Source organism: Rutilus rutilus, assembly GCF_951802725.1.
Source record: "Rutilus rutilus genome assembly, chromosome: 13".
NCBI lineage: Eukaryota > Metazoa > Chordata > Actinopteri > Cypriniformes > Leuciscidae > Rutilus > Rutilus rutilus.
This window is the reverse complement of record NC_140218.1, coordinates 5,239,225-5,251,568: the sequence shown is the minus strand read 5'-3', so window position 1 is coordinate 5,251,568 and position 12,344 is coordinate 5,239,225. Positions and strand designations below refer to the sequence as shown.

Sequence of the window (12,344 nt, the reverse complement as noted above, 5' to 3'; positions counted from 1 at the left end):
GTCCATGTGACTTATATATTTCAAGTCATATGATGCTTTGTATGAGGATAGACCCACATTTAAGTCATTTTGGTATGTAAATAATGACAATACTATGATTGAAAACTATCCCTTTATTGGAAACTTGTCCCAGACATGTTTGAAAAGTTGGTTCCTGTCTTCATTAAACATCAAAAGACAACCATAAATCTGCTCATCAAGAGCTAAAACATTTAAAAAGCTAAAAAAGTGCAGTACCTTAAAGTCCCCCTGTGGTACCATTGCTGAGTATTTCCTCTTTGAGACAGTCTCAAAAACACGCTTTGAAATCACTGGTGTTTCTGACGTCACAAACTACCTTGTAACCAATCAGATCAACGTGTGATCATCAACCAGTGGATCTCTGAGCTGAGTGAGTGAGTGGGTGGCTCATTTGCATATTCATAGAAGCGCGCATACTTAATGAGGCAAGGGTGTCGAGTTACATTCAAGCTATTTAAAGGCATTAAGACATTATTATCAAGGAAAAAACCTTTAAATATGTAATTTTGGTGATTAAAGATGAGTTTTAAGGGATAATATTATTGACTACAGGCTATTCTCGACTACAGCATTCAAGCTATTTAAGGCATTAAGACATTATTATCAAGGAAAAAACCTTTAAATATGTAATTTTGGTGATTAAAGATGAGTTTTAAGGGATAATATTATTGACTACAGGAGGACTTTATAAACAGATTCTCTAAAGTGTCTCAAGCTTTAGTGCTGAGCATCATTTCCTGTAGCACTGCCACATCATATTTATATTTCAATGAGGACAACATTTTATTCTGGACCATTCAGAACAGAAACGTTTCTTTAATAGACGCAATTTTCTATTCGGGACCGCTGGCATCTCACTTTCCACACCTGGGATATTTGTTTCTCCTTTCTGTTTTTCTGTGTCTTGTTTTGTTCTTGTTTTGCGGTGAGCCGCCGCCTTACCGTCCACAAAATTTTGCGCTTGATCCCTGAAAGAGCCCAAATCCTGGATAAAGGGGTTGAGTGAACCTGGACTGGACTCGGTGCAGGAGGATCATGGAGTCTGAGACGCTGTAGAAGGACAGCAGTCCGGCCCGGTGATCCAGATACACTCCGATCCGGTGGGACAGGGGGACGTCGATCTCCACCTCCTCGTTATTGTGCACTAGTGCGTATCTGAATGTCGTACAGTCCAAACTCCAGGACTGTCTGTTGTACCCAAACCCACTGTCGTCGTCTTGCCCGGTTCTGCTGATGTCTTTGTATGACACTGCGATGTCTACGCCATATTGCCCGGTCCAAACCACCTCCCAGTAGCATCGGCCCGTCAGCCCAGTATTGCTCAGTACCTGCGCCCACCACTCAAACCTGTCCTGATGTTCAGGGTATGACTGGGGCTCAGTGCTGCAATCCACAGCCTTGTTCTGCTCCGTTAACCGGAGGTTCCTATGGGCTGTGTTTGGGTCCAGACTCAGGGAGACCAGAACTGATGGGAGAGGAGAGACAAGGTGAAATGCAAAACCCAGGTAAAGCTTGGCCAAGACTTGTTAAAGGGATACTCCACTTTTTTTGGAAATAGGCTCATTTTACAGCTCCCCCAGAGTTAAACAGTTGAGTTTTACCGTTTTCGAATCCATTCAGCCGATCTCCGGGTCTGGCGGTACCACTTTTAGCATAGCTTAGCATAGATCACTGAATCGGACAAGACCATTAGCATCTCTCTCAAAAAAATGACCAAAGACTTTAGATATTTTTCCTATTTAAAACTTGACTCTTCTGTAGTTACATCGTGTACTAAGACCGACGGAAAATGTAAAGTTGTGATTTTCTAGGCTGATATGGCTAGGAACTATACTCTCATTCCTGCGTAATAATCAAGAAACTTTGCTGCCGTACCATGAGTGCAGCAGGCGTAATGATATGACGCAGCGCCTGAAAATAGGTCTAATAGGTTAGACAAACTTAGTCCCGGTCACGTTGGAAGTTACTGAGCTGGGGACTATTTTCAGACGCTGTGTCATATCATTACGCCTGCTGGACTCATGGTACGGAAAAATATCGAAACTCTTTGGTCATTTTTTTGAGAGAGATGCTAATGGTCTTGTCCGATTCAATGATCTATGCTAAGCTATGCTAAAAGTGGTACCGCCAGACCCGGAGATCGGCTGAATGGATTCGAAAACGGTAAAACTCTGGTAAAAAAACGGTAAAAATGAGGCGTTGTATAAAAAAATTATAATGAATATGTAATATGGTGCATATATTTAGCAAAATGCTCCTCTCTAGAGTTAATTCTTCTCGCTGACTGATGAGTTTATGGTCACTGGATACGGTTTTTCTGAGGTAAATGTGACGCTACATGACATTGTTTACAAGCTGTTTTACTGACTTACTGTTGAAACACTGATTGGGCGATTCCATGTCACATGATGCGGACTTCGATAAGTTGTACTCTACCTTTTAACACACTTTCAGAAGCTCATTCATGTTTATCTCGCGCTGTAACTGCTGTTATTGAGGCGGAAGAGAAGATCATGTGCTTCTCTAGAGCTGAGCCAGAGCGATCTCACGCCACAGCGCCGACACGGTGTTTGTTTTTGAATTTCGTAAGAAAATGGATGTAATTTGAAATCTGAGACTTTGTTTTATATCAATAGTAACAAAGCACAAAGATTATTGCGATTTATTGGATGGGATGCGCTACAATGTTCCATTCATTCATCAACTGAGAACAGGATGACTAATCGATTCTTGGGATTTAAGAATCGATCTCGGTTTGTAAAAATGAGAATCAGTTAAAATCGAGAAATCTATATTTTTTTTTACCCAGCCCTAATATTTAGTCGAGGGCAGCCCTACATTCAGGTGTGATTCTTGACTATCCCACCTAAGGAATATGGAGGGAATCGGGATTTTCCTAGTCCTGCCTTTGATGGAGAAAGTTTAGGTAAATGTGAGCAAACAGAAAGACTTACACTGTAGAAAGTCCTCCCTCGTTTTGGGTTCCAGTGGCAGTAGGATCTTCTCTGCGGTCACTAGAGATGTGAGGGAATGGATCGGTTATATGGGAATATCCAGACTTTTTTCAGGTTGGATTTTTCAGGTGTGTTTGATAAGAGTTACATTTCCATTTATGCATTTGGCAGATGCTTTTATCCAAAGCGACTAAAGCCCTATTCGGATGGGACTAGTGTTACATGGAGAGGTGAGGTAAAGTCATTATCACCAGAGCTTCTCTGTGATTTCAGTCCCGTCCGAATGTGCATCTCAGTGATCATGACGGACAATGTCAGTAAAGATTACGCCGACTTTTACCTTCAGTAAAAAGGTCCGGAAAACTTACCTCAGGTGATACTGATCCCGTGCGAATAGACCCACTGTAAATATGTACGTAAATATTCCATAATTTCCAGTTTAAAAGTAGTTTTCCGCGGTTTTTCAAGTATGGAGATGCTTGATAAAGCATCAGTTGCGTTCTAGACGCTGGAACGAGTCTGTGGCAAAACTCAAGTGTTTCACACACACCATCAGATCAGAGAGAAGATCGACAGCACTCGTTAGAGGCACGAAACATCTTTTAGCGTTAGTTAAGAGCCTATTACCAACACAATCCAATCGTTCGACCGGACATAACTGTTTTATAAATATAGGTTATGTGTTTGTGCAAGTGATTTCAGGATCAGGAATCAGCGTAACACACACATGACGACAGGAGTGACGGTGGTGTGTAAATCGAGTTACTCTCCTACTTCTGCTAGTTTTACTGAGATCGATTATCCCGTGCGAATTGGCCATTAATATTACAGACGTCCTGTGGTAAAATTACATTACTCCATCTACCCTTGTAAAGTTAATCCCGTCCGAATAGGGCTTTACATTGCATTTCAAGGTACACATTTTTACATTCTTATCAGTTCTTGCTTTCCCTGGGAATCGAACCTTAGCGTTCCAAGCGGCAGTGCTCTACTGTTTGAGCTACAGGAAAGCAGGGAAAGTTGGAGCACTGAGGGCACATGGAAAAGATGAATATGAGATGAAGAGGAAGAATTACATTTCAATGCTTTTGCTTTCCTCTGAAAAACTCACAATCATTTGCTTTTACCTGAGAAAATTTGTGTAGGTTTTGTGCGGGAACGCAAAACTTTTGCGAGGGAATGCATATGCACTGAAATATAATTTTTCCATTGGGATTTCGTGGGTGCAGATTCCATGCGGAACCACACACTTAAAAATAACGGTTCCAAATGTGTGTTGTTTTTTTTGTAGGAATACAATGATTTGGATTTGAAAATCCTTTGAAAAGATACAGGGGACAGTTCTTAAACTAAGCATTTTTTCTTGCACTGGAAATGTTTCATGGATGTTAAAAGTTCTTCATGGATCCATTGATGCCAAATAGAAACCTTCATTTTTAAGAGTATAGTTATACACTACTTTTGACAGCCCACCTACTAACTGTTAAGATACAGATGCTGAAATCCACCAGTTCTCAGGTCAGTGACTGGCTGCTTCTGGGAGTACTTGTTGCTTTTGGATGGATGGAAATTTGGACCACAAAGATCTAGTAGTAGTCCCATACTTTGAATTAAAACTGACCACTTATAACTTTTTTCATAAAACTTTACTTTTTACCTGCTGAGAATATCCTGGTCATTTCCAGTCTCCACATGTCCTCTACTTGTGCTGTTAATGAGGAGAGGGACTTGATCACTTCTCCAAAAGAGAACTGTGGATTAGTGGCTAGGCTGGGGAAGTCAGTACACTGCGAAGTCGGCCAGCGAGATTCGACCTCCTACGAGATTTGGAGACAATCATGAGTGGCGGTAAGGGTGCAACAAGTTTGCAACCCTCCGATAACAAGCTCTGAGCTTGAGTTTGATAATACTGATTCCATTTGTTGAACATATATAATACATGCTTCATTTTAAAGGGTTAATTCACCCCAAAAATTTTATTCTGTCAGTAATTGCGTAAAAAAAGTATTCTCGTCGCTTGATAAACCTAAGGTTGAGCCATAGTCACTTGGACTACTTTAAACATTGTCTTCACTAACTTTCTGGGCCGGCAAGTTTCAATAACATAGACGCCTATGAAGGAGTGAGACAGCTCTCAGAATTCATCAAAAATATCTTAATTTGTGTTTCGAAGATGAACGAAAGTCTTACGGGGTTGGAACAACATGAGGGTGAGTAATTACTTACAGAGTTTTCATTTTTGGGTGAACTAACCCTTTAAGATGAATGTATTTGCCCGGTTGCATAAAGCACCTTAAGTTTTTCCTTAAGTATGAGACTTAAGGCGTGATTTCCCCTCAACCAAGGGAATGACTTAAGGGTGTTGCATATGATCCCTTAAACGGTTCTCTTAGGTAAGGGAAACCGTTAAGTTTTTCACGACAGCGACCCAGGTTTTGCCGTTATAAATTATGATTGCTGCCATGGACACATTATTTGTTAATACAGATAGCGGTTTGTTTTACAGAAATCCGCATAAGGAAAACAAAAAAGGAAACCAAATATGAAAGAGAAGGACCAGACGAGACAGAAACTCAAATTTAGAGTTTCAATTCAAAATCGAAAATTGTCGTCATACCCTCGTGTCGGTCTACTCTAAACCCATAAGACTTTCATTCGTATTTAGAAACAAATAGAGATATAATATTCGCTCATCATTTCTGTACATTTATTGAAAGACATAAAATAATCCGTTTGATTCGGGCTGTTTCAGAAGCTCAATGATGTTTGTTGTTGTACGTGACGCACGCACGTTTGAGCTTCCGATAACCATGTAAGATGTGCTTTATGTGTGAAAAAACGACAAAATTAAATTTAGTTTATCATAGAAAGCGGCCTATCCTGTCTCGTTAGAAGACTTGGATTGGAACTGCTTGCTCTGTGTAACACTTAAGGTGAAGTTTTCCAAACCTTATGTTATACTTAGGAAAATCACATTTAAGGGGCTTTATGCAACATTTATCGTTTTTTAACAGTACTTAAGGGAAAAATAGATATTTAAGGGAAATTCTATGGGTGTATGACATTTCACCTAAAGAACCTCTTAATGGTTATTTTTTGATAGGGAAACCTAAGGGCGTTCTTAAGGGAAAATTGCACTTAAAGGTACAAAATGTAAGATGTTTGTAATAAAATATAAAAAAATCACTTGTACAGTGTGATATATTTCCTGCAGTTGTGTACTTAACAATATCCCAAAAGTTCCCAAAGATTTTTAATTTCAGAGAAATTCCAATTTTAAATAATGTCTCGTCCCGGTTCGCTTGACGCCTGTCAATGACGTAATATCCGCGTTATCCCTGGTTTCCGCTCGTACATGGCGACAGACGTGGACAACTGCATTACGTCTAGCGGCGCGCTCACGCTGTTGTTGTTTCGTTCAAACATTATGGACCATGGCAAGCAGACTTTGGGACAAAAGGAGAACTAAACCGAGGATCAACATCAGCGTGGCGTTTTCGAGATGCCGAGAGCTAGCGTCCACGGCTAACTTCAACTCGACAGAGACGCGCAAATATAGAGGTGAGCAAATGTACATAAAACTAATCAATGTTATACAGCTCAACATGATGAAATGTTAGAATATGATCAGTATGTTATTCTAATGTTGATCTAGCTTACTGCTAGTCTCATACAGACAAACTAACACACAGAATAACATTATAACTTTAACACACTCAAATGCAGTTTAGTGTGATAGTGTAGATCAAGTGAAACAGCGCTGCGTTACCTCACAAGTTTCATTCGTCTAATAAACTGACCTGTGAGTATTATCCAGCACTTGAGGGTAAGTTAGTTCGGTAGAATGAAATGTCCTTATTCCTTTATATCCGCGGGACTCGCGTGTGACGCTGATATCTGTCTCTCATTAGCACTCGCGCCCTGCTTCACCACAGTCATGTTAAAAACATCAGTGTATTCACTCATCCATAAACATTATTAGATCCATCGGCATGACGACAAGTTCCATATTCCGCTTATGCGTCATCAACCTACGCCTTTGTTATTGTAAGAGGCTAGTGACCGCTAGCGGTGGAAACAATTACATATTGTAGCTTTAAGGTGCTTTATGCAACCGGGCACTGGTCCTGGAGGGCCAACGTCCTGCAGAGTTTAGCTCCAACTTTTACCAACATACCTGCCTAGAAGACTGCGGTAATCCTGAAGACCTTGATTGGTTCAGGTGAGTTTAATTGGGGTCAGAGCTAAACTGTGCAGGACAGTGGCCATCCTGGAGCAGGATTGGACACCCCGGTGTTACCTGGAGGAAATAAATGTGATCATCAGTATGTGAGAGCTGCTCCAGCTCGGACTGTTCCCTCCTCAGCTTTGCGATCTCCTGTTCCAGACCTTCCGAATATCCCTGAATTCGGTCCAACTCCGTGCTCATCTGAGTTTGGACCAGCTCAATCGTCTCTGTGTGGCTTCTCTGTATAAAGCCAAGCAGCTCGGTGAAGATCCTGGCACCTTCTTCCTCTGTGGCTTGAGTCAGGTTCTGTCAGTGGACATATGGTCAAGAATTTTTAAGCATTTATTTGGTTGTTCATGTGTGAAAGTCAAGCGGCAACCTTCCCGTCTCTCTCTTAAAACCAACACTGAAGTGACTTAAACTGCAATTCATCGACTGCAATTCATCGAATTTACCGGCTGCAAAAGAGAGTCAATCCCATAGACCCCCATGTTAAACTGCCCAACTTCACAGCAGAAAAGGTGTCACGGACACTACGTCCATATTTATTTTACAGTCTTAAGGTGAAAGTGTGAAACTTTTTGTCCCATCTTCCATTGTTCATGGTTCAACTCACTTTGTGAAGTCAACCAATGGCTTAATTATAGTTTCTGCCTATTAATCTGAGATTAAGAAATGTATTGCATTTTTAAATGAGCCACGGACTTACCCTGAGGGAACCTGCCATCTTTTGGATGTCCTTCAGCTCAGTCACTCGATCCGTAATCATCCGCTCGGACTTCTCCAGCTGCCTCTGGGAATCATTGGACAACAAGACTCAAGACCATGGGTGTGTCTCAGTCAGCTCTCTTGGTTGTGAATTGTTGTATAATGTACACTTATTCGTACACTGGTAAGGACGCTGGCTCTCGACACATTGGGACACTGATTACTCTTTCCGGCAACATGCCAACGTCATTACTGCACTGTGAAAACTGTTCGTAATTTTAACGGTAAAAACTTGTTTATTGGTTAGTGGTATATGTACCCTTACACTATATACAGTGAAAAACTGTAATCGATCTCACGGGACATTTCTTGTAATTTTACAGTAAAATACTGTTAAATGTACAGATTTTGGAAGAACACATAAAACATACCACAGGTTAAAAAAATTACGGTAGGAATATTTGTTTTACGGCATTGATCTAAAGTTTACGGTAAAACAACTGGCAGCTGTGGTTGCAAGTGCTTTACTGTAAAAAAAATACGGTAGTAATATTTGAGGTTTTATGGCATTGAACTTCAATTTATGGTATCCAATTTTTTTTTTAAAGGCAGCTGTGGTTGCAGCTTTACCGTAAAAAAATATGGTAGTAAAAGTGGTTGCAAGTGCTTTACTGTAAAAAATACGGTAGTATAGTAATATTTTAGGTTTTATGGCATTGAACTTCAATTTATGGTAAAAAAAAGAAAGAAAGGCAGCTGTGTTTGCATATGCTTGACCGCTGATAATGCGCTTCACCATTATCAGTGTTTGCTTTAATTGGGCTCTTGACCCTTGAATTACTCGCATTAGAGTTTCTGGCTGCTGTAACTGTGTTTATAACACATTCATTATAGCAAGGAAAGCCAAGAGAAAATGTGATCAGGTGATGTTGGCTACATATTGTTGATTGTTCGTATTGTTCGTTGTTTATTAATTTCACATTATTGATTATATTAGCTCCGTGACCCTACAGCATGAGAGTCAGTAGCGAACTTTGTTTGAATCATCATGTGGATATCATTTTTACCACCCGTATTATTATGTATATCCGTATATCCGTGAAGTTTACGGTAAAACGTTTTTTTTTTTTTTTTGACAGTGTGGTATTTCTGAACAATAGCAGAACTGATATCTTTCTGACATTATTTTATGCAATTTACAGTAAATTATGATTTAGCTGTATATTAATTATATTTAGCTGTATATTAATTATACCTGATAGCTGGATTATGTTCACTACCTGTCTATCATTTTATGTTTATGATGAAATATGATGAAATAACAGTGTGTGTTTTTAAATATTGTGCATTGTGGGACTTTTTAGGGAGCAAATGTTTAGGGCGATAGAGACAGCCCTTAAAATGTCCCATTCCCTCACTGTAAAAAAAAAAAATTATACGGTTTTTAACTGTACATTATACAATGACTTGTTCTTTTTCACTTCCAAAAACTTTAACGGTACTTTACTGTAAAATAACATTAAATGTACGGTTAGACCTAGATTCACAGTTTTTCACCATATAGAGTATGAAAACTTTCTGTTAACCAACAGTTTTTCACTGTAGCATTTTTCTTTTTCACTTCCAAACACTGTAAATTTTATGTTATTTTACTGTAAAATAACATTAAATGTACGGTTAGATCTATCACAGTTATTCACCGTATATAGAATGAAAACTTTCTGTTAACCACTTAACACAGTTTTCACAGTAGCATTTTTACAGTATTTTACCGTTAAAATCACGATCATTTTTTACAGTGTGGGAATGACTGCGATAATCACCAGATGTGTGTGTCATAATAACCTGCTGTGCCAGATGACTTGAACTAGGAATGTCTGTCTAATTGTCATCTCAGTTGTAAATCACCAGACTCACACACTCTACCTGTTTCTCAGCTCGCTCTGTCGCCACACACACCATATCATGTCCTGTGTGCTTCATATCCAGCATGCAGAAACAGCAGATGCACTGACCATCAGTGCGACAGTAAACCTCCAAGAGCTTCTGATGTTCACCGCACATCTTTTCCTGGAGTTTTCCAGTGACGTCCACTAGTAAGTGTGTATTCCCAGCAAACAAGTCGTTGTGCATCTGCAGGTGAGTTTCACAGTACGACGCCAAACACACCAGACAAGTCTTGATGGCTTTCTCCTCCCTACCAGTGCAGGAGTCGCACGACTGAAATCCCATCGTTTCCAGTTTCTCTACAACCGAATCTACGGATTCATCCGGATCTGTCCCGCACTGAGGACAGGTGTTTTCCCTCAGGTCCTGGAGGCAAACTGAGCACATGTTTGTGTCCTTCTCATCAGCCATTAGCATGGAGGACAGGGAGCTCTGTGTTAAAGAGACTCGACAAACACTTTCGATTTCGTTTCTTTTCCTCATGGCTTAATGTAGGTGGGACGAGCTAATGTGTGTGTGTGTGTGTGTGTGTGTGTGTGTGGCCACAGATAAAGAGAGACAGAACTCATGTGAGGCCTTAATTCAGAGAGACAGACGGTTGCGTGCTAGCGTGTAGTTAGATAAATAATTCCAGAGTAACCAGAAAAACCAGTCAAATATTACAGCACATACGGTACTGTCATGTCATGTGGTTTTTTAAAACATCTTTAATGTTTGCATATGAACCGAGGTGGGTTGAGGTGAAAGAGATTGTAAACTCTTGTTTTGTTGTCGCTTTTATATGTTTTTCTTCTTCTCAGTGAGTGTTTTTTGATAAGGTTTATATATGTGGACAGAGTCCAGGTGCCGTGAGTTTGTCAAACACACTGTTGTATAACTTGTTAAGAAAGACAATAAAACCGTATAGGAAGAGCCAAATATGGTCTGTTTAATAATTTAATATTTTTTGTTTCATAATTTTATTTGAGGTGTTCTGTTTAATGGCATGATTCTCTGGTTCATGTAATTTCTCAGTTTAATTAAACTGTATCAATACAATATTCAACTGTATTAAAGTATGTAAACTGTATATGTAATTTTCCCCATAAAGTCTTGCTCCAAATGCTTAGATATGCTTATGTCGACTACATGAATGCTGATCTTTATGTTGTTAATATAGATGTGCATGTGTAGGCTATAAAGCAGAAGTTACTTAAATAAATGACGAATTGACAACTTTTGTCTCTAACATCAAGATATTTGTACTCTGTGGGGAAAAAAGTTGCTACCTTAAATATTTAAGTACAATCAACTTGGATGTTTAAGTAATTTCAAATTAAATCACATTAAACTGACTTAAAAAATTTTTGAAAAAAAGTTGAAACTTATAAAAAAGTTTAAAATTGTTTGACTTATTTTGATGAGTGAAAGCACTGTTGGCACACCATGGTGACTCACACACGGTGGTATGGATGTTAGTCCTTCACGTTTTAGTCAAGGTGCCGTTTGGTAACTACAGATGCGCTAATTGCATAGACAGTAAAAGAAATGGACACAGCGACCCCATTGGATTCAACGGTCATTCTAAGTCATTTAGAAGCTCTCACTTCCTGATGGCTGAGCGACTGCGCAGACTCAAACTGAGCTTGACGACGCAGACGTGACGTGAGCAACCCGTCTGTCTTCTATTAGCTGTGCCGAGAGAAATCTGAATCATTCCCTTCCGAAACTTGCAGAGACGGAGAGTGTGAGTAGGAGGTATCCATGAGCTAGGAGCAGGAGAAACGTTTGCTATGTATTCTGATTAATAATTTTGTCATTTTGCCTCCACGTCCCCCCGATTGCCCGCGAGCTTCTCCTCCTGTCCATACGGTAATTTCCTACTGTGCGACAGAGAGTCGCTGGTTATGACGCAATCGTTAGCCTATTTTTTACAAAAACTGCTTCTACGGGGCCATAACGTAAGATACAAGGTAATGGAGCCTTTTATACATTTTCGTGTTTCTTTAGAAATAAATAATGGACAAATGGAGTCTTTAAACGCCTCAGATGTAAAGTTATTCGCTGTCAAAGTGACGCCAAAATGAATGGGAGTCAATGGATGCTAACAGCAGGTGACGGTCTGCTAATCAATGGCGGCCCGCGGGGAAGCTTCAGTTTCGGCTGATGGATCACCACCTTGGGTAATTGTCAACAATGTAATTTCACTTGCAAAACTAAAACATTCAAACATCCTCACACTGCAAACATTTTCAATATAAGAGGCACAATTTAGTGCAAAACGGCTAATGTAATTTACATGTTGCGCTGACCTTGCGGCAAAAGTAGAAAGTTTAAAAGTTCGGTCGCTCATCATTTTGCTATTTTGCACATTTTTGGAGCCATGGTGTTTTTTTCTCTTTTTTGTTAATTGTATTAATTTCCTTGTTGAGCACCCTATTGAGCAACATATTGCTTTGTGTGCTTTGGATCTGATTTTAAAGCAATGTTAAAACATGTTGTCATAA

The 12,344-nt window shown here is 39.7% G+C and overlaps 1 protein-coding gene across 2 annotated transcripts; it reads right to left on the bottom strand.

Annotated features, from left to right (window-relative positions):
- Nucleotides 1-98: 98 nt before the first annotated feature.
- ftr92 (finTRIM family, member 92) lies at nt 99-11,084 on the bottom strand. 2 transcript variants are annotated; one of them, XR_014629589.1, is made up of 7 exons: nt 9,838-11,084; nt 7,913-7,996; nt 7,276-7,509; nt 4,633-4,792; nt 2,976-3,035; nt 698-1,486; nt 99-574 (listed from the first exon to the last, which is right to left on the bottom strand). XR_014629589.1 is itself a non-coding variant. In XM_084428540.1 (6 exons), the coding sequence occupies exons 1-6, from the start codon at nt 10,339-10,341 to the stop codon at nt 960-962; spliced, it is 1,569 nt and encodes a 522-aa protein (XP_084284666.1). In that variant the 5' UTR covers nt 10,342-11,084; the 3' UTR covers nt 99-959. The 2 variants fall into 2 exon arrangements, 1 of the variants encoding a protein (XP_084284666.1); XM_084428540.1 differs by having other exon boundaries at nt 99-1,486.
- Between the last annotated feature and the right edge of the window lie 1,260 nt (nt 11,085-12,344).

Bases quoted from the DNA above. Each gene is read 5' to 3' on its own strand.
- ftr92 (XM_084428540.1), bottom strand. From the start codon at position 10,341: ATGAGGAAAAGAAACGAAATCGAAAGTGTTTGTCGAGTCTCTTTAACA. The intron at 7,510-7,912 runs GTAAGTCCGTGG...GTCCACTGACAG, and splicing joins AGATGGCAGGTTCCCTCAGG to AACCTGACTCAAGCCACAGA. The intron at 3,036-4,632 runs GTAAAAAGTAAA...TCACATCTCTAG, and splicing joins GACCAGGATATTCTCAGCAG to TGACCGCAGAGAAGATCCTA.